Raw genomic sequence first — 25654 nt, forward strand, 5'->3', positions numbered from 1 at the left:
GAACCATAGGTCTCCTTCGTAACCCCCATCCCATGGCAGCTAGGCACTCTGTGCATTCTGGAAGTAGGGGAAGTCAAAGGAAGGCATGAATACTTGGTTGGCTACCTGTAGGCAGTGGGACTGAGGTGCACTTTGTCAGGAAGCCCGTGACTTTCCATCCTAGAAGCTGTGTTCACAGTGTCACCAAACAAGCAGTACCGGGGCATCTTGTCTCCCACCACACCTGCTAGGACTGGTCCCGTATGGATGCCAACTCTGATCTGCACAGAGAGAACGTCACTGAAATGGGACCATCGAATACTCTTGCTTTTCTTTTTAAATTGAGGTACAATTTACATAAAATAAAAAGACAGATCTTAAGTAGTTAGCTCCATGAGTTTTGACAAGAGCATATAGCCCTGTAGCTGCCATCCAAAATAAAATACAGCCTACTTTCATGACCTCACAAAATTATCTTGTGCCCCTGTCCGGTGAAGTTCCATCCCTCTCTGCAGGGGTAACAACTTTCTTCTTTCTTTTTACCAAAGATGAATTTGCCTGTTCCTATAGGAAAAGGAGCCTGTCAACTACCAAGTAACACTCCCTCGTGCATAGTAGGACCTCAGTACCTGTAGATTGAAGGCTATGTGAATGAAATAATAGAAAATCTCCAAGAGTACTATCTTATCTCAATTCTCTTGAGAGAGAAATGTTTCAAGTCCTTTTCCCTACTTCCTTAAATAAACCCACAGGGTATTTGTTTCTGGTGGATAGTTAATGATGCTCCTAACCATGTCCCTATTCTTACCTTAAACTGGGTAACATCTTTTCCTGTTTTCTTCTTGGCAAATCCACCGTGAGAGTGTCCAGGAATTCACTGTTTGATTTCGTTCTTATTGGTGTAACATTACCGTCATCTGCAGCTATGCTTCTTACACACACACACACGCACACAACCCTATACACACACACTAGTTACACAACGGTAATTTGCAATTTTTTTTTCTCAGTGGCTTATATTACAGCCCTTTAACTGAAACACGATCTCTTATCTGACCTTCTTATCTCATTCCCTCCTTCTCTCCCATCTTGATTTTTCATTGGGCCTTTTTTTCAACAGATGTATCTCTGTGTTTTTGATGGGCCGAGTATTGTGGATGTGTTCTTCCTGTAACTACCTAAAAGCAGCTTTTGCTCAGAAGGCTACAGTGGGCACAATAACCAGAACCTGCAGCATTTCTCAGTGCCACACTCATCATGAGGGGGAGTGGAATGCATCTTCAGAATCTCCTCCATAGGGGTTGTAATTTAGAAAAATCGTATTCCATCTTAAAGTTGTCTTTATTTATTTTGAATTGGCTGGGTAGTTTATCTTGAAGAGCTGCCTGCCAGAAACAGAGAAGGGATTAAATTTTAAACCACAGAAACACTGCTCAAAGACATCTCAGGGCAGCTAGGATCTGCTGAGCAGACAGAAGAGGACACCTACTTTTCATCTCCAGAATTCTCCATCTTTTATAGTGTGAACAAACTTCCATGCTTGGAAGAGTAGGTTCCTGTGAGAGAGGTGAGCAGATGTCTCACTCAGGGCCACGTGGTGGGAGGAAAGCTATTCTAAATATCTCATGGCACCCTGGTGTCTAGCCTACTGCTGAGGGCAGTTTCCCCCCTAAGCCTGATCCCTGAACCTTTGAGAAGGCATGTCAAATACAGTTTCCCTTGGGGTGGGAAGGGGTTGGCTATTAAGTAAACCTGAACCACTTGTTGGATTGAATGCCCAAATTAAAAAGCCAGAATTATAGGGCGCCTGGGTGGCTGCCTGCTCCTTGGGAGCCTGCTTCTCCCTCTGCTTCTCTCTCTCTCTTTCTCCCTCTCTCTCTCTCTCCCTCTATCTCTCATGAATAAATAAATTAAAAAATTTTAAAAAGCCAGAATTATAAAAAAGCCAGCTATCAAAATGGGTTGAGCCCTGCAGAGTAAATGGAGAGACGTGCTCAGCACTATGGGCAAAGAGGCTTGCAGTAAATCCCATGAAAATCCCAAGCTCCAAAGCCTCCTCTGAAATTTAAGAAAAGTTGGGATGATGATATCCTTACTATTATCTTGATTACTTAGAACATGTGCAAGAGAAGACAAGAGTTGGGAGAAATTACCCATTTTATTTTATTTTTTTAAAGATTTTATTCATTTATTTATTAGAGAGCAAGAGAGAGAGAGAAACAGCACGAGAGGGGAGAGGGTCAGAGGGAGAAGCAGGCTCCCCGCTGAGCTGGGAGCCTGATGTGGGACTCGATCCCAGGACTCCGGGATCATGACCTGAGCTGAAAGCAGTCGTTTAACCAACTGAGCCACCCAGGCGCCCCGAAATTACCCATTTTAATCACTGTTAACATACCCAGTAACCATCTGAACAGACTAATAAGCAGAATTCTACTTTTGTGTGCGTGAGATGCTTAGTATTCAGCAAAGTACTCAATTTCTCTCTACCTGGATGGGTTCTCCAGTAATAGGATTCATGACTTCTTTTGCAGAAATTCTCATCCCCAAGGCAAAGTTAGCCACTCTTTGAGCATGGCTTCCAATAGGCACCGGTACGCCCCCCACCACCATGTAAGCATCTCCTATTGTTTCCACCTGTAAGGGGGAAAGGGACATTCAGAGGGTCTCCTTAATGCATTAAACATATGACTAAGTACTTTTATCATTTTCCGTGTATTGACAGAAGGACCATATTAAAGCTGGTGGTTATTTGCCAGGAGGATGAGGAGCATGAGGGAAGGGGGAAGAAGAAAAATGATTCCACAAACAACCATGAGAGAGCCCAAAGGCCTTTCTGCTTCTGGCAGAAACAAGTTCCAGAGGAGAAAAAGCCCCTGGGTTAGTGTATGATGGTATATATTAGACATACATTATTTAGATTAGACTTTTTGCTGAATTCAAGGGGTAGAATTATTCCCCGGGAAAACAGGGTGCCCTTCAAAGGCATTTTAGCACTGAGTATTATAAAAGGATTTCTAAAAAAACTAAAATTCCTAAAATAGCTCCAATTCCCTTTTGGGTCTCCCTGCTCACCCCACTCCCATCCACACCAAACTGCAGACCAGCGAAGATCAGGGAGGCTGAGCTCTTGCCTGAGCACACCGTGGCACACAGCCCACGATTCGCAAGCACTTACTTTGTAGACCTCGTGGACACTGGTTAATCTGTCAAACTTGGAGTACATTGAATTCAGCATCTTCACTATTTGGATAGGTTGGCAGGCAGCACAGATGTTAGTGAATGTCACCACATCACTGAAAAGAATCGTGCAAGTTTTAAATTCTCCTGCAACATAAACCAAGTGTCAGTGATAGCCAAGGATATGGAATAATAATCCTATGAATTCTAGATTCAGGTGCCCCTTGGGAACCAAGTCTGACTGTGCCCTGGGGAGAAGGAGCCGGATGCCATTCAGCCAGCAGACCTTCCCCGAGGGCCCGCTATGAGCCAGTCATCATGCGGGGAGAATCACCCAACAAGAAGCGGACAGCACCTCGGCCCATGAGCTCCCAGTCCAGTGGAGGAGACATAAGCGTAATCGAACACCCTGTAAGGTGTGATGAGAGGCATGGCAGGACAGAAATGGGCTGGGTGGGCACTGGCTGACAGAGAAGCCCTTGGCAGGTAGGCTGAGGCAGAGACCCAGGGGCAGGGCTGATAGAGACTGGTCACCATGACGTGGTGAGTTCTGCTATCCAAGTATGGTGAGAAAGCCGCCATATCCTCAGCACATCCTCCTAATGCATCAGGCTGCTTCCGGTCCTGAGAATTTCCATATAGCAGCTAGATGATCTGTTTAAGTCAGACCCCCAACTCCTCTGCCTCACATCCATCGACTTCCATCACACTGAGACTAAAACAGAAAATGCTTACCGTGGCCAATAAGGGGCCCCCTCTGTCCCCGCCACCTCTCTGACCCCATGCCTCGGCGTTCTCTCTGACTTACTCCACTCCAGCCACACTGACCTCCTTGGGGTTCTCAAGTCCCTCCTGCATAGGGCCTTTGCACCTGCTGCTTCCTCTGCCTGACCCCTCATTTCTCAAATATCCAAGGAGCTCTGTCTCATATCTCACATGTAACCACCTCAGTGAGAACTTCCTTTCCCACTCTCTCTGAAATAACAGTCCCTCGACTCTACCCTTTTAGCCTCAATCCTGCCCCCAAGCCCATATGCCTTACATGGCCTATTTTATATGGGATTGTTTGCTTATTGCCTGTCTTCCCCCACTGGACTATAAGCTCCATGAGATGAGAGACTTTTCTGGTCTCTGCTATACCCCCAGCACCTAGAGCAGGGCCTGGCACATAGTAGATGCTCAGTAAATATTTGTGGATGACTGAATGTATGACTCCTTGAACAGAGCTGGGTACTTTCTGTGTTATTTACACCTCTGGTAATAATCTCCTATTCATGTAACTTTCTCTTCCCTTTGGCTTCTGGCCTACCGTTCTCTCTTCATATTCTCCCTACCTTTCTGATCTTGTTTTATATATTCCACTGGCTTTTCTTCCTTCTTAAATAACAGGTGTTCCCCAAGCTTCAATATTTAACCCTCTTCCCTTCTTTACCTCTCGCCCCCAGATGACCTTAATTATATTTCATACCATCTGTGATTAACCACCTTCTTCATGCTGCCTCACCTTCGCTCCTGTCATCCCATTCTCCTGCAATGCCTCTCCGTTCTTCTTGGGTTCTTTTGTATGTTTGTTTGTTTGTTTGCTCAAATAGAGTCTCAAGGTTTAACTCAAGTGCCATAGACTTTATGTAAAGCCTTATAGCCCCTGACCTTGTATCTTTCTCTCCGACTTCTACTTATTAACTTCCCTAGCATCTGTTTCCACACCTTTGTTACGGACAAAGTATGAATTCTGGAGTTAGAGGGACTTCTGATTGATTTTCAGCTCGTTTACTCATAAACTGGGGTGAATGTAAATTCACTCAGCTGTTTGGGATAATAACACCGCCCCTCATTGAAATGTTCAGAAAATTAAATGAAATGGCCTATATGAAAATGTCTAATCCAGATCCTGGCACAATTATGGCTCCTTAATGCACACGAGTTTCCCTTCCTTTGGCTACCCCATCCCCCATGAATATATCCTGTACATATCTGTCAAACCCACAAGAGTATGAACTCCTTTGGGTCCTCAAGACCTGACAGCACTCTGGCATTGATTGGCTTTGCCACTTGTGTCTGGGGGTGAACACACACCAGTGACAAATGGAAAGTGAATTCAGAGTAAACACAGCATCCTTCCTCCCAGAACGGTCCTTAGAGGCACCCCATGATTTAGGTCAAGTGCAGGCGTGTTATTTCCGGTTCGAGGAAAGAACTCTATTCGCGGTCCCCGACAGAGGCCAGTCTCAGGCCACACTTCCAGGTCTTAGAGAACGTGATATAAGCTGACAGGAATTTTTATTTAATCCATATTTCGCAGTTGTATTCTTTCTATTATTACTAATATTGGGAGAAGAAAACTGAGGACACACAGCTTATGTAACCAGCCCAAGCTCATGTCGCTGACAAGTGATGGAGCCAGAATTCAAAGCTAGATCTGTCCTGTTTCAGAGCCTGTGCCCTAACCGCTGAGGAGCACTGCCTCTTCTTGCTCAGAGGTCCCCATGAAGAGAAGGGAATGCTCTACCTGCGGCAACCTTTTTGCCCTCCTTCAGCTGGTTGGCCACATGTTTGGGCAGCATGGCATAAAGCAGGGTCTCTGTTTTCTTCTTTTCTATGGCCAAGTGCTTGGAGAGGACCCGCAGCTCCTCCTTCTTCCTCTCCAGCTGGTTGGACAGCTCAATCTCAGCCAGTCGCTGCTGGTTCAGGAGGATGAGATCCCTGGTGGTATCATGGGGGGCGATGTCAGAGAGGTGCATTTTACACTCCTCCAGCTCCTGCAGACTGCGGAGCTTCGGGGAGCACATGTATAACATGCAGCGCATGGACTCCATCCAGAGCATCTGGCCTTCCCATCATGGAGAGAAATGCGACAACATAGCACGTCACTAACAGGTGAGTGACGTCACCAGATCGTCACCCACACCGTATGCCCTTGAATCCCCTGCACAGTCTTACTCCTTCCCTTTCAGCCACATTTCTTAAGAGCTTAATCTAGACTTCCTGTCTCCACTTACTCATCTTCCCTGTCTCACAGCACCGTTTTTTACTCAGAGGTGGCCCCGTCCCTACTTCCAAGACACCTACTCCAACACGAGTCTGTCTCTCCCCCTTCCTGAACTCTCTTGCTGTTGGGTGGTGTAATGCAGAAACCCCCTCCCTGAAACCACACTTCCGGAGACTTCCCTGACACTGCTTTCTCTCTGAGATTCCCTTGACTTCTTTCCATTTTTCCTCTAGGGTTTTTTTTGCTCATTCCTTCAGTGCTGGTGTTCCCCAGGGTTCTGTCTGAGTGTTCTCTCTTAGTATCCCACAGCGGCACCCTACATCATGCTGACAATGAATCTGAATTTCCAGAGAAACCCTGCTTCCTGGACTCAAGGTACATAGTTCCTTAAAAATAGATATGTTTATTATTTTATTATAAAAGCAGTACGCATGCATGGCAGAGAAAGAAAAAAGTTGAAGAAAATAATAAAAGTCATCCATAATCACACCACTCAGGTGATTACTAAAAACTGGGGTTATCTGCCATCTTCTTTTTGTAATCTGAATTTTTCATTTAAAATTTATATAAATAGCATAAATATGGATATGATCATACCTTTTTGCTGCCTACATTGATTATACCCTATTTTATTTAAGCAACTAGCTAGCATGGCTTATATTATTTCCCTTTTATCAGTCTATAAACAACATGGCAATGGCCAAGTTTAAGGTAAATCATTTTGTATGATCATGGCTATTTTGTTTAGGATATAATCTTAGACAGGGAATTACCGAGACAAAGAATGTGCTCATTTTTAACATTTTGGATGCATATTGCTAAAATGCCCTCTAAAATGATTGCGACAATTTATACTCCCATCAACAGTGATGTTTTTTAATTACTCGTCAATATTTACACATGGTTGTCTGCAACTAAACTCACCTTCAGTCCCCTCTGCCAATCTGTTTATTTCCTCGCACGGGTACCTAACCCAGGCTATGAGCAGGGAACACTATTCTGGGCACTGAGGAGACAGCAGGAACTCAAACCGGCCAAGTCCCTGCCCCCAAGGAGTTCACAGCATATATTTTTCTCAGCTAATTACACCCTTATCACCCAGTTACCCAAGCAAGAAAGCTAATCATTCACCTCAGTATTCTTTCTCTTTTGCAACCCCGACATTCAATCCATTCAGTTGCCAACTTCTGCCTTAATTCTCTCCTGAATCTGTTCCTCAGTGACCACCCCAGCACCACCACTTGGGTGCACTTGGGGCTTTAAAGCTTCTCACCAACTCTCCAGTGGCAGCCTCCCGCTTTCTATCCACTTTTTTTGAGAAAACTGGAAAACTCTGCCTGGTCCCTTTCTGAGCAATGGCCCAAATGGCGGAGAGCGATGGGGAAGGGGTGAGTTCCTTACCTCGGAGTTTGAGTGCAGGCTGACTTTTCCTTGCCTCAGGCATCCTTTCTCTTCGTGCCTTCAGGACAAATTGGCTGTTGATAAACTTGCAGATGCTGAAAATGTTGAAGGTAACTTGGGGATGAATGATGGAGAAATACTCATCTAATTGAATCTTCTGGGTTTGGAGTCCCGGGACATACTTCTGAATATTCACTCCAGCTTGCTTGACCCTCAGCTATCCACAGAGGACAGATGTAAGGCAGGGAAACAGAGAGCAAACTGCACCATACCCTTTCCCTTGGAAATACCATTCTGCATGCTCTGTGACTCACTAAGGGGGAGAAAGGGTCAGTGATGGAAAAGATACCATAGAAATAATAAATATTAAAATTAAAAAAAAATCAAATCAGCAGCTAATCTCTGAAAGAGTAAAGGATAGTATGGGGTGCTCAAAAGCATATCTCTGACTAACAAGAAACAGAGTTTAAAGTCTCAATTGTGCTAATGGTTCTTCCCTAACTGTGGGATTTCTCTGTCTCTGTCTCTTTCTGTCTCTCTCTTTGACTCTCTCCCTCTTCCCTCCCCTTAGAATTCATTAATAAAGAAACTAGCAAATTCTCTAGCTTAGATCTGACACCCAGGCCTGGGTGAAGGAGTCCATCACAGACATGAGGAGACATCTTTCCCTGCTATCTCCAGGGAACACTCGGAAGGAAGAAGCAAAATGAGTATCCTGTATATAAAATGTCCAATGTCTACACAAGTTGCCCCAGAAAACAACATCACTAACCATAGGCTGTCTGTTAGGTTACAGAAATCAACTTAACATTATAGAATAACTACCATTAAATTTCTGTTCTTGTTATTCTATGCCCAAAACTTAAAAAGAAAAAGGAGTTTTAAAATGCATCAGAATTTAAAACATTAATGGTAGCTATAATAATATCCTCATGACACTAGGGAAATACCAGAGCACATTGCTTTATAATTCCCTGGTTGTTTCTTATAGGAGTGTTTGATTTCCTCAGTTAGAACAATTCTTTGCAAGCAGAGTTGACCTTCAAATGAGTAAATTTCATAGAACCCTTATCCAGCAATCAACTGGCAGGTGATTTTTCAAACATGTCTCTGCATTCAAATATATCAGAGAAAATCGCAATTACCTGAAGCCATTTTAACTAATATTTTTGACCAAATTTATTTTGCCTAATTGCCCTTTAAGTGAGCTCATAATCGATTCGATTGACATAATTTTATCCAAGGAAATTGATAACAACCAAATATTTTCCATTAATGGTCATCCTCACAACTCCCACAAAACAGTGGCATGAGTTGGCACAGACCTCTCCCCTGCTTTAAAGATGCAGAAAGAGAAGCTTGGTGGGATTGAGACGTCCACAGTGGCCACAAGGACGGCAAGGAGTCACATCTAAAATTTCACCCTGTCATTATTGACTGTGTTCTTTCGTCTCTTGGCGGCATGAACTTTGGTGTCACTTCCTTTTTCTCTAATGACAAACCTTCCCTGTGCACTCACTAGTCTAGACCCCTTGGTGCTGCTCTTGACCCCTACATATGGAGAAGAGCCTGCATTCTGGTTTCTGGAGGATGCCAAAATGAAAAAGAAGTCAATAGTCATGCCAGACTAAATCCTAGTCTCCCAAACCCTAGGGACTCCTCAGGGACTTGAAGGTCCCCACCAGCCATGAAAGACTATATTACATATTCCCTTCCCAGCTTAACCCTAATCCAAGCTACAGAGGGAAAGGGCCTCTTACTGATTCATCAAACACAATGTGGAAAGGAAAAGCACTGCAGAACGTCTTCTGTTCAATCCAGAGCCGCTCAGGATAAACTGGCACAAAGGTGTTCACAAGATGCCCTGGATGTAGGAAAAGAGAGTCCTGTTCATAAGCAGCTCACACCACCAACCTGGCACAGAGCAGAGCTCAGGATAGTGTCTTAAATGTTTCATGGGCAAAGAGCAGTCCCCACTCTCCATCACAGGCTCCCTCAGCATCTCCAGATGGCCACAGCAATTCTCCCAAATTAAAACAAACAGAAAACTTGCTCCTGGGTTGAGAAGCAACCCCCCCACCCCCTGCCAAGTTTCTGCCTGCTGCTGAAGAGTTTCTGGGCCAATTGAGTATGTCTCGCCATGAAAACAGAGCCGGCATTGAAACGGTGACAGCCAGACAATGAGCCAGCAGAGCAGAGCGTGTGTGCCCGGCCCAGCGTCAGGGACATTTGCCATGGAGCTTTTTAGACTGACAGTTTTGGGTGGCACATGAAAATTTAACCAACAGCCCTATTTGGCAGGGGGTAGAGATTCGAAATGGAGCCTTTTTGATATGAAAATCTCCCAGACAAAGGATGTCAATTGCGTGTTTGACTCACTTGCCATGGCTTGAGGGACTCAAAATGCAGCCTTTTGAGCCCTGCAGACCTCCTCCCAGATGCATTGTCACCATGACCCATGGGGCATGATGGGGAGGGCTCTAGCTCAGGGCTCCCAGTGGGGCGGGGCTCTCCTTCTGGCTCAGTCATTAGTGCTGATCATGAGACAAGCTCGGTGTCAACAAGGGCACCTTCAGAGCCTGATGCCTTCATTTTTCACGCGGAAGATGGAGGACCTTGTTCAGGGCCATACAGCAACTCAGGGACAGAGCCAGAAATCTGCTTTCTTGGCTCCTGATCCAGTGTCCTTTGCACTACTGGACACCATGGTTATTAAGTGCAGACTTCTACGCCAGAAATGTACCCCAGTCCAGAAGGCCCGAGAAGCTATAGAAAATTCATTGTTCTTGAGAATGTCGGTGCTCATCCTCCTCCCTTTCAACACAGTGACCAACTGGGACTGATGCCCATCCTCTCTCCAGTGGCTTTTCCCGATTACTGGGGAGACTGTCTCTGTGTCACCCAGCACAAATAAAAGGGGCGAAGGAAGGCAAGTTAGAGTCTGATGTTTTAAAGTTAAAAATCATGCCTGCCAAAGCCAAGCTCTGCAGAGATCAGTGACATCATAATCATAGAAGACTTTGCCCATTTGTGTGCACCAAGCAACTATTCTGCTCTGAGAGCCAAGGTCGGGAGAACAGCCCACTCACCTTTTCCAAACATGACTATACTTCTCACAATTTCCCAGTGCGATTTCTTCACAGGACAAACAGAGACACTCAAATATTTCTCTTTCATCCTAAGGAAAGCCGCTTCTGGGGCCTGTAGATGGCAGGGAGAGAAGCACATGTGTCTGGTCATGTGACTGGTCATGTGACCGGAGAGGCACAAGCCCCATTTGCTGTAATTGGGATCAGAGGAATAGCAAGGCCTTGCAAGGTCAATTTTAGCAAGACTTTGTTATCCCTGAGATTTTTATCTAGTTAATCCTCATGTTGTTTCTCTGCCAAAGGCCGCAAGGACTTTTTACAAATCTCAAGATAGCGCTGGCAGAAAGTTTACACGTGAACATCTTCTCTTCTTGTGGTTGAAGATTCCGTAGTGAACAGACTCTGAGGGGGGCTTTGAATGCTCTAAGATATAAATACTGTGTGTTCCAGGAATCACAGAATTATCTGGATATTTGTATAAGCTGTGTGGACACAGAGAGCTATGTACCTAATATATGTAGGACCTAAGAAGATAACGTTCACTGCACAAGTTGCAATTGAGGCAGCCAATCACAGGATCAGGAGTTGACTCCAGACTCATAACTGGCCCCAGCTATAGAAGTGGGCGTTAAGGACATGAAAGGTCAATTTATTTTAGAAGGATTGCAAAATAAGCCACCAAATCCAAATGTCTGGGCTTCATATTGGTGTTTTTCGAGGTGAAAATGTTCCAGGATAAAGTTCATCCCTGAAAACTTCCCAATGTTTATCCAAGTTTTCTTAACCCAGCGGTTCTCAACCAGGAATGATTTTGTCCCTACCCCAGAGACACTTGATGATCCCTGGAGACATTTTTAATTCCCACAACTAAGGAGTCAGGGAGCAGGGTGTCACTTGCATCTACTGGGTAAACTAGGAATGCTGCTAAACATGCACAACATAGCCCATGATAACAAGGGATTATCTGGCCCAAAATGTCAATAGTGTTGAGATTGAGAAACTGTGCCTTAAATCCACTATCAGAAGGTCCATTTGGTTCTGTTCTTTGCATAGATTGTTTTGAGACTGGTAGCTCCACTAGGAGGATCTGTGCTTTCTGGAGACATAGCAAACCCAGTACCTCTTGGTTTCTCTGGATGTCCTGATTGTCTTGTAACCTGTTAGGTTTTGCCCTTCTCATCTGTCTGTGAGGCTTCTGCACAACCAGAAACACAACATGCTCCTTCTTTCCTGTCCTCTCCTCTTCCTTACTCATGTCGAGGATATCCATGGTCACATCAATGTCAAAGAAGTCTTTGGCCACAGCCTCAATGATACCTATAACAGGACACCTTATGGTAAGGGATGGCAAGAGGCAGTTTTGTCAGCAAAACTTATAATCAAGTTATATGACTTCAGATGAATATCCCAGAGTTCACTAAGCCCAGGCCCTGCATCAAGGCAGGCAATAGATGATAGATTAATAAAATTAAAAATAAAATAACTTCTGGGTAGAGGTTTAAGTTATATATGTCTGGATACCAAATATAGCCCTGCCACTCTAATTTCTAGTTCAGCATCTATTCATTTGTTTGTTTATTTCAGGAAGGCAATTAACTCACTAAGCAAATTCTAGAAATATTGTAAACAAAATTTAGTTGTAAAAGCATTAAGGATCAGGTTTTAAAAAGAGGTGCTCTGGAAATCTATCCTAGGGTTATAATATAAGCATGGGAAAATCATGCATGAAGATGTTCACCACAGCAATAGCAAAAGAGTAGTATCGACTAAAAATTCCACAATAGGGGACTAGTTAATTACAATATGGAATATCACTCAGCCATTGAAAATGGGTTTCAAAGACCATGTGAAAGCATGGAAGGATGCTTTCTCCATAATGCTGAATACACAAAGAAAGGTTGATACAAAATAATATATGCAGAATTATCATAACTATGTAAATACTCATATAGTTTTTTTTTTTAAAGATTTTATTTATTTATTTGACAGAGAGAGACACGGCAACAGAGGGAACCCAAGCAGGGGGAGCGGGAGAGGGAGAAGCTGGCTCTCCGCGGAGCAGGGAGCCCGATGCGGGACTCAACCCTAGGACCCTGGGATCATGACCTGAGCCGAAGGCAGGTGCTTAACGACTGAGCCACCCAGGTGCCCAATACTCATGTAGTTTAAAATGTTAAAATAAAAATGGAAATTATTCCTTCTTTTGGCACTTTGGGAACTTACTTTAATGGCCCAAAGACTTTGAGAGTAATGATCAAGATGGCAAAGAATCAGATTATGGAAGAGCTGGGCTGGCTATTAACCATCCTGGAGAATTTGTGGGGAGACCGTCCTTACTCCAGAGACCTCATAACTGTGGTACCGGTTAAGATATTCTCATACCTGGTACGATGTGGCACAGACCACTCCTATCAGAGTAGTAGTGGAGAAGCATTTTCCCATCTGCTCCTTTCTCCACACGGAACGATGGTGCGTTCATCTCCTAATCAAAAAACATGACATGTTGCCCCCAGTGAACACAAGTTGTTTAAATTATGCCTTCGAGGCTTTGTGCAACAACAGTACTTACCCATTACAGCGTAGAAAACTGTTTCTCCAACCCCTTTCCAATCACATAAAATCCACCATGGTGGATTTAAAAGGAATATAGATATTCCTTTTAAAGAGGAAGAAACAGGCTCAGTGGAGTCAAGGCTAAAGTAAGGGTAAAACAAGGTTTGGACCCCAGTGAGCCTTCCTACCATGTGTGCTGCTTCTAACCACACTCCAAGATGGGGCCAGCTGCTTGGCCTGTGATCAAGTGACCATGGGCATCTTCACCCTCAGAAAGATCAGGAGCTCAGAGCAATTTGGAGAAGAGTTCATTTCTCATCATGGAAGTAAAATGCCGTCTGCAATGTAACGTTGCACGTTTGGAAAATCAAGATACATCGGAAGAGATCATCTTTCTCTGGGAACAAATGTTGACATTCAAGTATGTGCCATCTCATGGTAGATGTATGTCAAGAAATAAGGATGAAGACTTTGCCTGGGGGAATCCCTGAGAGAAACAACCTCCCCCCTCCACATTCATTAGTAGGCAGTTCAGCACCCAGGCTTACAGCCTGTGGTCTAAGTGAGGGAAGAGATTTAGTGAGGTGGGTTCCTACCAAGATCTTTGCTTTTTTCTATGGTGGGAGGGTTTCCAGTTAAAATGAGTTTCTTTAAAAAAAAAAAAAAATATATATATATATATATATATATAAAATCTAAAAGCATATACATAGAGAAAATATGTTTGTATATATGCATGTTTACATCTTGATTAAATCTTAAGAGAATTTGAGGCAGCACATATAAAAAGCATATAATAAGACAGGAAATTAAAAGTTATTTAAAAAAATTATACCCAAGCCCTACATAGTGAAAAAAAAAAAAAACAAAAAACAGAGTCCAGAAGGGTAAAATGAAAAATTCACACCCTCTTGCTACCACCTCCACCCTCACTCCTCACCCCCAGCTTGAGACACTTCTCAAAGTCTGTGTTTTTAATTCTTCTAGTCAGTCTATCCAACTCTCTGAATAGTAAGATTATACTTTTATTTCTTGATTAAAATAGGGTTTTATGAAAGTAGAGAATCAGGGCAAAGGGAAAATAATGGGAAGCAGACCAGAGCATGGTCTTTGGGAGACAGGCTTATGTGGGGTTGCGTCCTGGCTCAGCCACCACAACCTGGCAACTTGGGGTGATTATTTGACCTTTCTGGACCTGTTTTCTCATCTATATCATGAGAAAAAAGAAGAAAACCTAATATTAGGGGTGTAAGGAGGACAATTCAATGTTTATAAATTACTTAGCCCAACATCTACCTCATAATTAGCACCCAGTGAAAGTTAGCTAAAAAACAAGATTAAAGGCACAGGGATAATCAGAAGTGTATGCCTTAAGGCATTGACAGATGACTGGGGGCAGCCAGAAAGAAAAGTCAGCATTATCTTATTTTACTTTTGCCTAGAGAGACAATCTATAATGTTCTGCCCAGTATAAAGCTCTATAGCTAGCTATCAGGTATCACTGCATGCATTTTATTACAACTTGCATATTATAACATGCATGTATTTTATTCACCTTATCATGTGCAAAATATCCTCACTTACACCCTGAGAAGTTCTATTCTTTTTTTTTTTAAGATTTTATTTACTTATTTTGAGAGAGAGAGAGAGCACACGAATGGGGAAGGCCACAAGCAGAGGGAGAGAGAGAATCTCAAGCAGATGCCCCGCTGAGCACAGAGCCTGATGCAGGGCTCGATCTCATGATCCTGAGATCATGACCTGAGCCGAAATCAAGAATAAGACACTTAACTGACTGAGCCACCCAGGTGCCTGTGAGAAGTTCTATCCTTTAGCATTGGTTTTGGCATGTGAAGGAATGACAGATGACTACCCCAGGGGAAAGGTAGTAGGAGTTGGGTGTACAAACAATGGGCTGGGACTTCAGACCCTCAATCCTATACACCCTTATTCAGTAATTAGAGAGGCAGTAATATGGCGAGTATCAGGAGCATAATATTTTTTTGGTTTAATGAATGAATGGGAGAACATTAACATCCTCCAGAACTGTGACTTGAAGTATTAGCCAAATTTTCAGTTGAAAGATGCTATATTAAAAAATCTCATGGGAGGGGTGCCTGGGTAGCTCAGTCATTAAGCATCTGCCTTCGGCTCAGGTTGTGATCCCAGGGTCCTGGGATCGAGCCCCGCATCGGGCTCCTGCTAGGTGGGAAGCCTGCTTCTCCCTCTCCCACTCCCCCTATTTGTGTTTCCTGTCTTACTGTGCCTCTCCCTGTCAAATAAATAAATAAAATCTTAAAAAAAAAAGAAAATATAAAAAACTTTAAAAAAAAATAAAAAATCTTATGGGAGATTATTGAAGGGGCCCAAGTGTATTTCTTTGTATCCTAATTGCCATGCTTTAGCTAAGAAATTTTAAAGGAAGTTGCCATATAAATTATTGTCATTTTTAAACTGGCCATATTGAACAGAGAGAAGAGGGAAAAGAAGGAAGTTTTTATTATTTATGAAATGCCTTTTCTAGACTGACCACGATGCTGGGGACTTCCACATGTGATCTCTCATAATTCACACAATAATATGAGATAGGATTTTTTTTCCTATTTATTCCTTTTGGTCTCTCTGTTTGCCCAATGCCTACAAAAAGGGCTTGGCACCGAGTAGATGCTCAATACATACTTATTAAATGAATAAGTGAAAAACTCGAGGTCCAGAGAGGGCACCACCCAGCTAGTAAGCTGGTCGGAGAGCACGATAGGCCCATCTGACCCCATAGCCAGAGCTCCTGTTCCCTCTGTCCTTGAGTAGTTCACATGATAACGACAGGACAGACCCACCTACTCATCCTACTTGAAGTCAGTTAAGGTTTCCAAGCTTCTTATTCCTTATGTGAAAAACCGAGAAAATACTTATTTTCCCATTAAACACGCATAAGGGTGCCTTATGGTTGAGGAGGCAATTTAGCATTTGTACATTCCCATTCTATCCTCATGACAGCCCCTCAAGGGTGGTTATGAGCATTCAATATAAAAATAGGGAAGAAAGAGCTTGGTAAACTACAAAGAGTCCTAAAAATAAATATAAACAATTTTATATAAAATAAGCTATTATCAAAAAATGTGTAAATGCCATTTTGCCTTTTTAATGAAGCATTTTCTTTTCTAAAAAAGAAAAGGAAGTCTAGGCATTTGAATTTCCAGTGATGCCTACAAGCAAGAAAACCAAGGAAAGAACTCGAGGAGGATATATCCCAATAGGGAAATGAGTTTCTTAACCCCTCGGGCAGTCACCCCGTGGGTTACTCAGCACGGGATGGTTTCCGACTCTGGCTCTTGGCCCTGTCCCATCCTTCCTTCTGATACAGGAAAAGATGAATCTGGCTGCAGAAGCTATTTATCAGCTCCATCCAGGCCAGGAAACCTGAGGAGCGATTTTGCAAATCCACTGAAACCTGATTGTTTCCCTGCCTTTGTTCCCGCTGTGATCAATCTTCCAGATTTCATTCCAAAGCCACACCAGCGACTATCGGAATAGGCCGCCCTCTGTCACAAAGCTGACCTCTTCAGCTTGTCCTTCTTTGACAGCTGCCGGCCAGCTTATAAAAGTGGCCAACAGGCGTTCATTGTCCAGTCCTTCCCTCAGAGAACTCCTGACACCGCGCACCAAGGCTTCTGCCCACCCCCTGCACCTGCACCCCTCCGGCGGGGCGGGGGGGGGGGGGGTGCGGGCAATGACCCAGAACTGCCTCAGGCGTTTGCTTCCCCTTAGGGCCACCCAGACCTGCCTCAGAGAGCCTTACCTGGTAAGATAGTACGAGGTAACTGTGGAGGGCATCCAGGTTTTCAATAAACTCCGTGAGGTTTCCTCCCAGTGTCCGTAACATCCTGTCGTAGCCAGACATCTTGCAGAATTTAAAGAAGTATTCTCCAAAGAGCTTCAGAATGGCTTCCATGGACACACCTGTGGAACCCAAAGCATAGGCCCAAAATAAGAGCACCAGCAAAGTGTTCCTTCTCATTCCGGTGGTCTTCCTTGATCTCCAAAGAGTTCAAATCCTGCCTGCGTGACACGTTACTGAGCAGCCCCCAAAGGTTTCACTTTCCTGGGCAGTGAAATGCCTGTAACATCTCTGGCGCTGTGCCACCGTGAGGAAGCAGTACAGCCCTGGCATCCGAGCGCGGGTTTCCCCTAACCCTACCCCAGGCTTTTCTGTGACCCCCATGGCGGAAATTCCTCTACGGTCCAGAAGGGGATGGGAAGCTGTCAAATCCCTATGCTGGCTGACTCTGGCACCCAGAAGGAGCTTCGCTCTGGGCAGGGCGGTGTCTGGCCCTCTGCAGTCTCCCCTACCAGCGCTAGACATCTTTAAATCCAGTGGCCTTGAAGTGAAATAAAAAGCAATCTCTGAGAAAGAACTAATACCGCAACTAAGAAATAGTACTGACAAACTTACTTTGATGATGCCAAATGCTTGCAATGACTTCCCCTTTCTCTCTCATCCTCTCCCCATCCCCGTTTCCCTGTGGGGTGCACTTTGCACATCGCATCCTCCATAAAGATCTCTCTGAATATCCCACGTCACCCTGAGGACTCTTCCTAAGGGTTACATTTTATTTTCTTCCCAACCATGTGATAATTCTGAGGGGCAGTGACCTCATTCTACACATTTTCTGTGCCAGACACAAAGTAGGTGCTTGATAAATACCTGGGGGTAGATTTGTCCTTTGCTGGGGCTGCCGCCGCTGTCTGCACTGTTGCAATAGACAGAACGTGACTGTTTGCTTTATAGAGGCAGGCGTCTTTTTTAAAGAATATTTTATAGTTCCTGAAACCCTCATTAATCATTAAGTACTCATTAATCAAAATCATCAATTATTTTGCTCGGCACTTGCCAAAACCTTGTAAGCTAGCTAATCTTATCATCACATCCCCTTTATTACAGGTGAGGTGTCCCCTTTTTGAAATTGAGTCATCTTTGTGAATTGACCCAAACTAGAGGCAGAGGCTCTAACTCTAAATTTGGCGATTTCTTTTTTTTTTTTTTTTTAGATTTTATTTATTTATTTGACAGAGAGAGGGAGCGCACAAGCAGGGGGAGCGGCAGGCAGAGGGAGAGGGAGAAGCAGTCTTCCTGCGGAGCAGGGAGCCCGATGCAGGGCTCGATCCCAGGACCCTGAGATCATGACCTGAGCTGAAGGCAGATGCTTAACGACTGAGCCACCCAGGCGCCCTAAATTCAGTGATTTCTATACCACATCCCACAGTCTCTGGAGCAGCAAAGAAACGAGAGGTCTCCTCCAGGGTGAGACTGCTTATGGGTTGTCATCAGTGACACAGGAGACAGGGCATTCCTTGATGCTGGTAGGGGAGCGCATCTGTGAGAGAACTTTCTCTTATGTACATTGGTGTGGTGACTCTGGTAGGTCTCGGGCTGGGACAAGGTCTGGAATGCCCAGGCTCACGGGAGACCTGCGGAATTCACCATCAACACAATCCCTGGCTGGATCCTTGAAGGGCCCTGTGATGCTCTGGCTGGATCTGGAATTCACAGCAAGGGGTTTCCAGGTCTCTCACGCTATGCTATCTAAGAACAATTCCTGCAGGGGGGGGCAGGGGATCAGGGGAGGTCTGGGCACTTCCTAGCCTCTACTTGCTTCCTGAGATGGTCAGAGAAGCAGATTCCCTGTGACTCATTGTTCACACCCAGCCTCTTGGGCAGATAATTGTTTTGCAATCTGAGCAGGACAGACTCCTGTTCTGAGTTGGTCTGGTCTAATCAGGGATGAGTTATACATACATTCCAAAAATACATTAGCCAGGTCTTTTGAATCTAGACAAAGCTTGGGACGGCAGGGTGGAAGGTGGGACTGGCCTGTGTTAATTGCCTCTGTTGGGTTCTCTGCTTGTGGGTCCATCCCGACCTGGATGCAGGCAGACTTGTGTATAATAGCAATCAAGAGCCACCTGCTAAGCCCCAAAGAACTGAAATAAATTCCACTTAAGTCCTCCATTGCTTATGAGTCCCTGGGAGAAGAACTCCTGAAAAGTACGTGGACAGGTGTGGAATCATTCTTTCCTCTTTCCCCCTTCCCCCTCCTTTCCTGCTAAATCTAGTTTATTTAAGCTGAGAAAAAACAGCTGTGCTGTGTGTCCCACGGGCTGGAGTGCTGAGCAGGTGCATCCTGTTACCAGCCAGGAAAGCTCAGATCCCAGAGGCCCCCTTCTCCCAGGGACCACGCTCAGGAAGACGGGGCTGTCTGCAAGCCAAGCAAGGTATAGCAAAGTGACAGTGGCAGCCTTGTGTAGAAAGGTTACCGGCTTGACTTTTCTCTTAAATCTGTAAACCTACAAAAATCCATGAAGATGCTTGTTCCAGACCCTCGTTATTTTGTTCCTGGGCACCCAGCTCTGTTAATAGGAAAGGCCGGCTGGTTCAGGGACTAATGGTTGCTTGAATACAGATCTCGGGTTTGGGTGCGGCGTCTTCCATCCGTGCTGGGTTTGGGGCTTCTTCTCGGATTCTTGGTTGAGAATGCTTGTCTAGCAGAGGACAAAGGTAACTTTTATTTATTTTTTTTAAAGATTTTATTTATTTATTTGAGAGAGAGAATGAGAGAGAGCACGAGAGGGAAGAGGGTCAGAGGGAGAAGCCGACTCCCCGCTGAGCAGGGAGCCCGATGTGGGACTTGATCCCGGGACTCCAGGATCATGACCTGAGCCGAAGGCAGTCGCTCAACCAACTGAGCCACCCAGGTGCCCCAAAGGTAACTTTTAAAGACCAATGCCTGTGTTGGGTTGTTACACAGTTTCAGCTCAGTGAATTTAGGATTCTGTGATTCTTAAGTCACAGGGAGTCAGGGATATATAGGAAATGGTGAGAAGAAGTGAAAACTAAAAGAGCCATAGGTGCCTTAACATATTTTTTGATAGTGCAAAGGATAATCTGTAGTATGCTTAGTATTTTATCTTTTGTGTAACAAATCAGGGGATATAAGGAAATATGCATTTATCTGCTTATTTGTGCAAAATGAAATACCAGAAGGATAAATCAGAGACTATTGAGATTGCTTACCTACAGGGCATTGGTGGGAATGAGGTAGAAAGGTTAGAAAAATTGTGGAGGGTGGGGGACTGACATTTCTCTGAGCATAATTTTTTGGACGGTTCTGGTTTGGGGAATCATGTTAATGACTCATATACTGAAAATAAAGAAAACAAATCCAGTCAATGAGGATAGGGAAAGCCCTGAGATAGAATAGAAACAGATTAACAGAACAGTATTTGAAAAGAACAGTTCTGAATAATCTAATTACCCAGGAAAAAAAATTAACCCAGTAACATTTGAACACAGTATTTACACTGCTCTGTCTTCAGGCTAAACCCAAAAACAAACAAACTTTAAATAAATATTTGACTGTAGTTAGTAGGTTTCCTTCCCACAATGGTGTTGGTAAGCAATTCTGAAATGGCTTTCCGAACATTTGAGGATTAAGCATATAAGTAAATATATTGTGAAAAATGGGGAACAAGTTCCTCACTGTGTGAGAAGGAAGTTACAGTTATAGAAAGGGAAAGAACAGAATGAAGTCTGTGGGGTAGATTAGCAAATCTCCCATAATAGACAATAAGACCCATCATGGTTTTAGATTGGATGGATGGATGTGTGTGTGTTCAGGACTCCTTGGAGAAATGGTAGATTTCAGGGCTGGGGCAGAGAAAGGATAAGACAAGCCTATAACATCTAGTCACACCAGAAAGTAAAGAAATAATCAAAGAATGATGATGTGTCAAAAGGACAACGGGACCAGCTTAAAGGGGCTCCCGCTGGCTAAATCTTGGAGAATTTGAGCATCAGAAGAAATAATAAAATCAAAGGATTACAACCTATTTAAAAAATAATAAGGGTTGATATTGATATAAATAAATGGGAAAGAGGGGAAAACCCTTTCTTTCCCAGTAGAAATCCAACTAATAAATGTAAAAGGAACAATATACCATTTGGCCACCACCGTGATTATGGCTTCAGGCAAGAATCACCAGTGAGTACCAAAACTGGGTAGGGAGGAGTTTGAGAAGCAACTAGATATTTGCATAGTCTAAAAGTATCTTCTCACAAACTACTAATTACAAAGGGAATGACAGGAACAATGTGGTAGAGAAACCTGGCAGGTCCCACCTTAACCAAGCAATCAAAGTCAACACTAATAACGGGACAATGGGACAAATGGCCCCTGCTATGATGAACTGGGAAGGACAAAACATCACTTCTGTGGTCTTCCTGCCAAGAAAGCACAACGTGAATTGAATCAAGGGAACTATCAGATAACCCTGAGTTGAGGCGCATTCTATAAAATAGCTGACCAGAACTTGCCAAAGATTGCAATGTTATAAAACCCAAAGAAAGACCCAGGGGCGGTTCCAGATGTCAGAAGACGGAAGAGATGTGACAACTGCTGCGATCCAAGGTTTTCTTTTGTTCTAAGGGATATCACAGGGACAACTGGAAAAATCTCAATAACGCCTGTAGATTACATAATAGCCCTACATACACGTTCATTTCCTGAGTTTTGTAGTTGTAATGTAGTTATGTAAAAGAATTTTTAGGGCTAACAAGACGTCATATCTGCAACATACTAATGATTCAGGAAAAAAATTATAGACTGAAGGATAGAGCCAATATAGTAAAATGCTAACATTTGGGTAATATGGATGAAAAGTATATGGGAAATCTTTGTGTTATTCTTGCAAACCTCCTGTGAGTTTGCAATTACATCAAAATAGAAGTTTTTGCTGATTGTCCTGAAAAGACCTTAGTAAATCTAATATAAAAAGACCACAAAGACCACATTTCTCCTTGGCCAGCTGAGATACAGCTGGATTCCGGGCCTCTGTAATATTATGAATTTTGTTAGGTATAATCAAGGCATTATGATTATATTTTAAAATGTCTTTATCTTGTTAGAGACTCATACTGAAATATTTATGAGTAGAATTATGGGAAACCTGAGATTTGTTTTAAGACATTCCAGGAAAAACAAAACCAGAGAAAGGGTGGAGGGACCAGAGAGATGGAACAAGATTGGTGAAATATTAATAATTATTGAAGCTGGATGAGGGACACAAGTGCTTGCGTACACAATTCTCTCTACGTGTGTGTGTGTGTGTGTGTGTGTGTGTGTGTGTGTGTGTGTGTGAGAGAGAGAGAGAGAGAGAGAGAGAGACATTCTATTAAAAGGGTTGTTTGGTGTTTTGTTTTTTAATGGAAGGCTTCTCTGTTGGCGGGAAAATCACTCTCAGCAAGTGTCCATTTTCTAGACATGTGTTCTCTCCCACAACACAGGGATGTGTATGCTGTACATTTTAGAAAATTTTCCATCAAAAATGGGTAATTTTTCCCAAAGGCTTATGTATCCAAAGGAATAAGCTTCAGATATCTGAAAAAGCCATTCATCTAGAATATTCTCCTTCTCAAATAATATCACCTAAGCCAGGTATGAGATAATAGGTAGGAGAAATCTTTTGTGAGTAGGAGGAAGGAGCTTAAAAGCAGGAGGGGGCGCCCAGGTGGTTTAGTCGGTTAAGTGGTTAAGCGTCTGCCTTTGGCTCAGGTCATGATCCCAGGGTCCTGGGATCCAGCCCCACATCCATATCAGGCTCTTTGCTCAGCGGGGATCGGCTCCTCCCTCTCCCTCTGCCCCTCCCCCCCCCACACCACTGGTGCTCATGTTCATGCTGTGCACGCTCCCCGACCCTTCTCTTTCTCTCAAAAAATAAATCTTAAAAAAAAAAGCAGGAAACAGCTACCCATGTGAGTACCATAGGTTGCAAGGAAGAGACAGACTAAATGGGGAGGGTTGGGGTCCAGATTCTGCAGTACGTTTACCAGGGCATAGAGAAAAAGAAGCTGGGCCATAGATCACCCCAGCTCAGGTGGGAGGCCCTCTGCAGCGATGAAGCAGGTAATAAGCTGCTTGCTTCCCAGCAAACCTTGGAACAGAGCATTTGACCCAACCAGTGGCCTCCTGGGTAAGGCTGGGGGAGGGGGACAGGGCGACGGTCGGCTTTGTGGAGTATCCGCTCTGTGTTAGGCACTTGGTTCATGTTACTGTACTTCATCTTTCGGACGGGCCCTCTGAGGTAAGGGCCATGGGTTTCATGGTTGTTTACAAATGGGCAGCTTGCCCCAGGTTGTGTTAGTTATTATGGGACGGTACAGCCAGGGGTTCACCCCCATCTGTCTGATCCCAAAGTCCTTGCTAGAGAGCTCATGCCCACCGGCCAGCTTCTCCTCTGGTCTGTGCGCTTGGGCACCGGGCTCAGAGTCCACATGCCAGAGTTCAGGTCCTCAGCCTCAGATGGTCACCTTTCCAGGGTTACTGGTCCCACCTCAGAGGGTCATGGTAAAGAGCAAACGTCATAATGCCTGATTTCGGGACCCTGTCCAGTTTACATTGTTACTCTTATTATAAAAGAGGCAAGTGCCGAGAAGGCTCGTTGGCATTCGCCAGTCGCTAACTGTTGAAACGTGTTTGACTATTGGTTTCTTAGCAAGCAGAGTCTGGACTGACACAGCTGTGCCAAATGGCTGTTGTGTAGTGTTTTGCATTTTGTCACTTCAGATCACTAATAACCCACTTACACACTAAGTAGGCACTTATTCATACACAGAACAATTCCTTGTGCAATGCTTAACCTGCCATCTGGTCCCATCCTGAATTATGCTCATTGAAAGCACAGAGCTATGCAGTGGCAGAGTGGTCTGGAAAAGTCCCAACAATTTGCTTAAAGGTAGGGAAATTACATTCTGGAGCTCACTTGGAAGGCAAAGCATTGATTAGTGGTAACTGAGCGAGGTTTTTTCTTTGTCTGAGAGAAGAGATTGTCTCAACTGACCAGCGCATTTTGTTAAACAGTTAAATGTCCTTCCTGTGGACTACCTTCTGGCAGGACCATGCTCTCTCTGACTCATGGAATATATATATATATATATATATATATATATATATATATCAGTGTGTATGTGTATGTGTGTGTGTGTATATTTATGTGCATGTATATATTGAGAGAGAGAGAGAAACCTACAGCCCATGTTTCCCAGAGCCATCCTGATTCCAAGAGGCATGCATGTATTTACTCAATTTTGCATCCCACCTTTTTCTTTTAAGGACTTTATTTATTTGTTAGAGAGAGAGAGAGAGAAAGAGCACACACAAGCAGGGGGAGCAGCAAGCAGGAGAAGCAGGCTCCCACTGAGCAAGGAGCCTGATGCGGTACTCAATCCCGAGACCCTGGGATCATGACCTGAGCTGAAGGCAGATGCTAACTGACTGAGCCACCCAGGCATCCCACATCCCAACTTTTTATTTGAAAATGCACTCACCGTACTTATATACCCCTTCAGGTATAGGCCAAGAGATATTACTGGGATAAGCAACAAGAAGTTAGAAATCTCAGTGATAAGACTTTGGCTTTTGGTAGAAAGCCCCACACACTATAAAATCTACAAAATCTATAAAATCATTGCTGCTTCCAAATGTATTGGTTGGTCTGGAATTATGAAAGTGTGAGGGGTGGGTATGGGAAGGCATTTCTCTGCTAATGGTGTTCATGATCACACACAGTTACAAAATGGCCTGGGCGTGATATTAGACACAGGAAATAGTTCTTTCTGGAGATGTAAAAACTTTCTCAAGTTCCTGCACCAGTCTGCTCGGGCTGCTGTAACAATATATTATGAGCTGGGGGCTTAACCACAGAAATTTATTTATTCAGAATTCTGAAAGTCGTAAGTGCGAGATTAAAGTGCCAATGTGGTCAGGTTCTAGAGAGAGTTCTCTTCCTGGCTTCTCACCATGTCCTCACACGATGTGGGGCTGGGGATTTGTGTGTGTGTGTGTGTGTGTGTTTGAGAGAGAGAGAGAGAACGAAAGGCCACATGCCCATGCCTCCTGAGAGAGAGAGCTAATGGTGTGAGACCTCTTCCTATAAGGGCAGTACTCCCATCATAAGGTTCCACCTTCAAGACCTCATGGGAACCCAATTATCTCCCAAAGGCCCCATCTCCAAATACCATCACATCAGGGGTTAGGGCTTCAACATAGGAATTTGGTGGGGGTTGAATATAATTTGGTCCATAGTGGTTCTCAAGTAAAAAGGGATTTAAAAAAATCTTGAAGAAGATCCATTCTCCAGAGCACTGGGTGACAAAACTGGCTTTGCAAAAGGTAAATAGTAAATATTTTCAGTTTTCTAGGGTTCTGCTGCAATGCCTCAACTCTGCCGTTATAGCACAAAAGCAGCCGTAGACAATATGTAAACACATGCGCACAGCTGAGTTCCGATAAAATTTTACTTACAAAAACAGGCAGGGAGCCAGATTTGGCCCATGGGCTGTGTGTGGTTTACCAGTCACTGCTCAGAGGGTCCAGAACATTATACTACAGCAATTTAAGGAGAACAGCAAAGT

General features: G+C 44.0%; 1 protein-coding gene across 1 annotated transcript in view; it reads right to left on the reverse strand.

Moving 5' to 3' along the window:
* LOC113919726 (guanylate cyclase soluble subunit beta-2-like) overlaps window positions 1–25654 on the reverse strand; it is a 68256-nt gene that overhangs the window by 21991 nt on the left and 20611 nt on the right. Inside the window, exons 4-13 of the mRNA XM_027589346.2 lie at window positions 16988–17148; window positions 13018–13117; window positions 11749–11952; window positions 10636–10740; window positions 9307–9410; window positions 7547–7763; window positions 5666–5986; window positions 3155–3303; window positions 2467–2613; window positions 106–260 (exon numbers count right to left, since the gene is read on the reverse strand). Of these exons, the coding sequence (XP_027445147.2) occupies window positions 106–260; window positions 2467–2613; window positions 3155–3303; window positions 5666–5986; window positions 7547–7763; window positions 9307–9410; window positions 10636–10740; window positions 11749–11952; window positions 13018–13117; window positions 16988–17148 (1663 nt within the window). The remainder of the gene's footprint in view (window positions 1–105; window positions 261–2466; window positions 2614–3154; window positions 3304–5665; window positions 5987–7546; window positions 7764–9306; window positions 9411–10635; window positions 10741–11748; window positions 11953–13017; window positions 13118–16987; window positions 17149–25654) is intronic.

This window comes from Zalophus californianus, chromosome 3 (genome assembly GCF_009762305.2).
Source record: "Zalophus californianus isolate mZalCal1 chromosome 3, mZalCal1.pri.v2, whole genome shotgun sequence".
NCBI classification, from domain to species: domain Eukaryota; kingdom Metazoa; phylum Chordata; class Mammalia; order Carnivora; family Otariidae; genus Zalophus; species Zalophus californianus.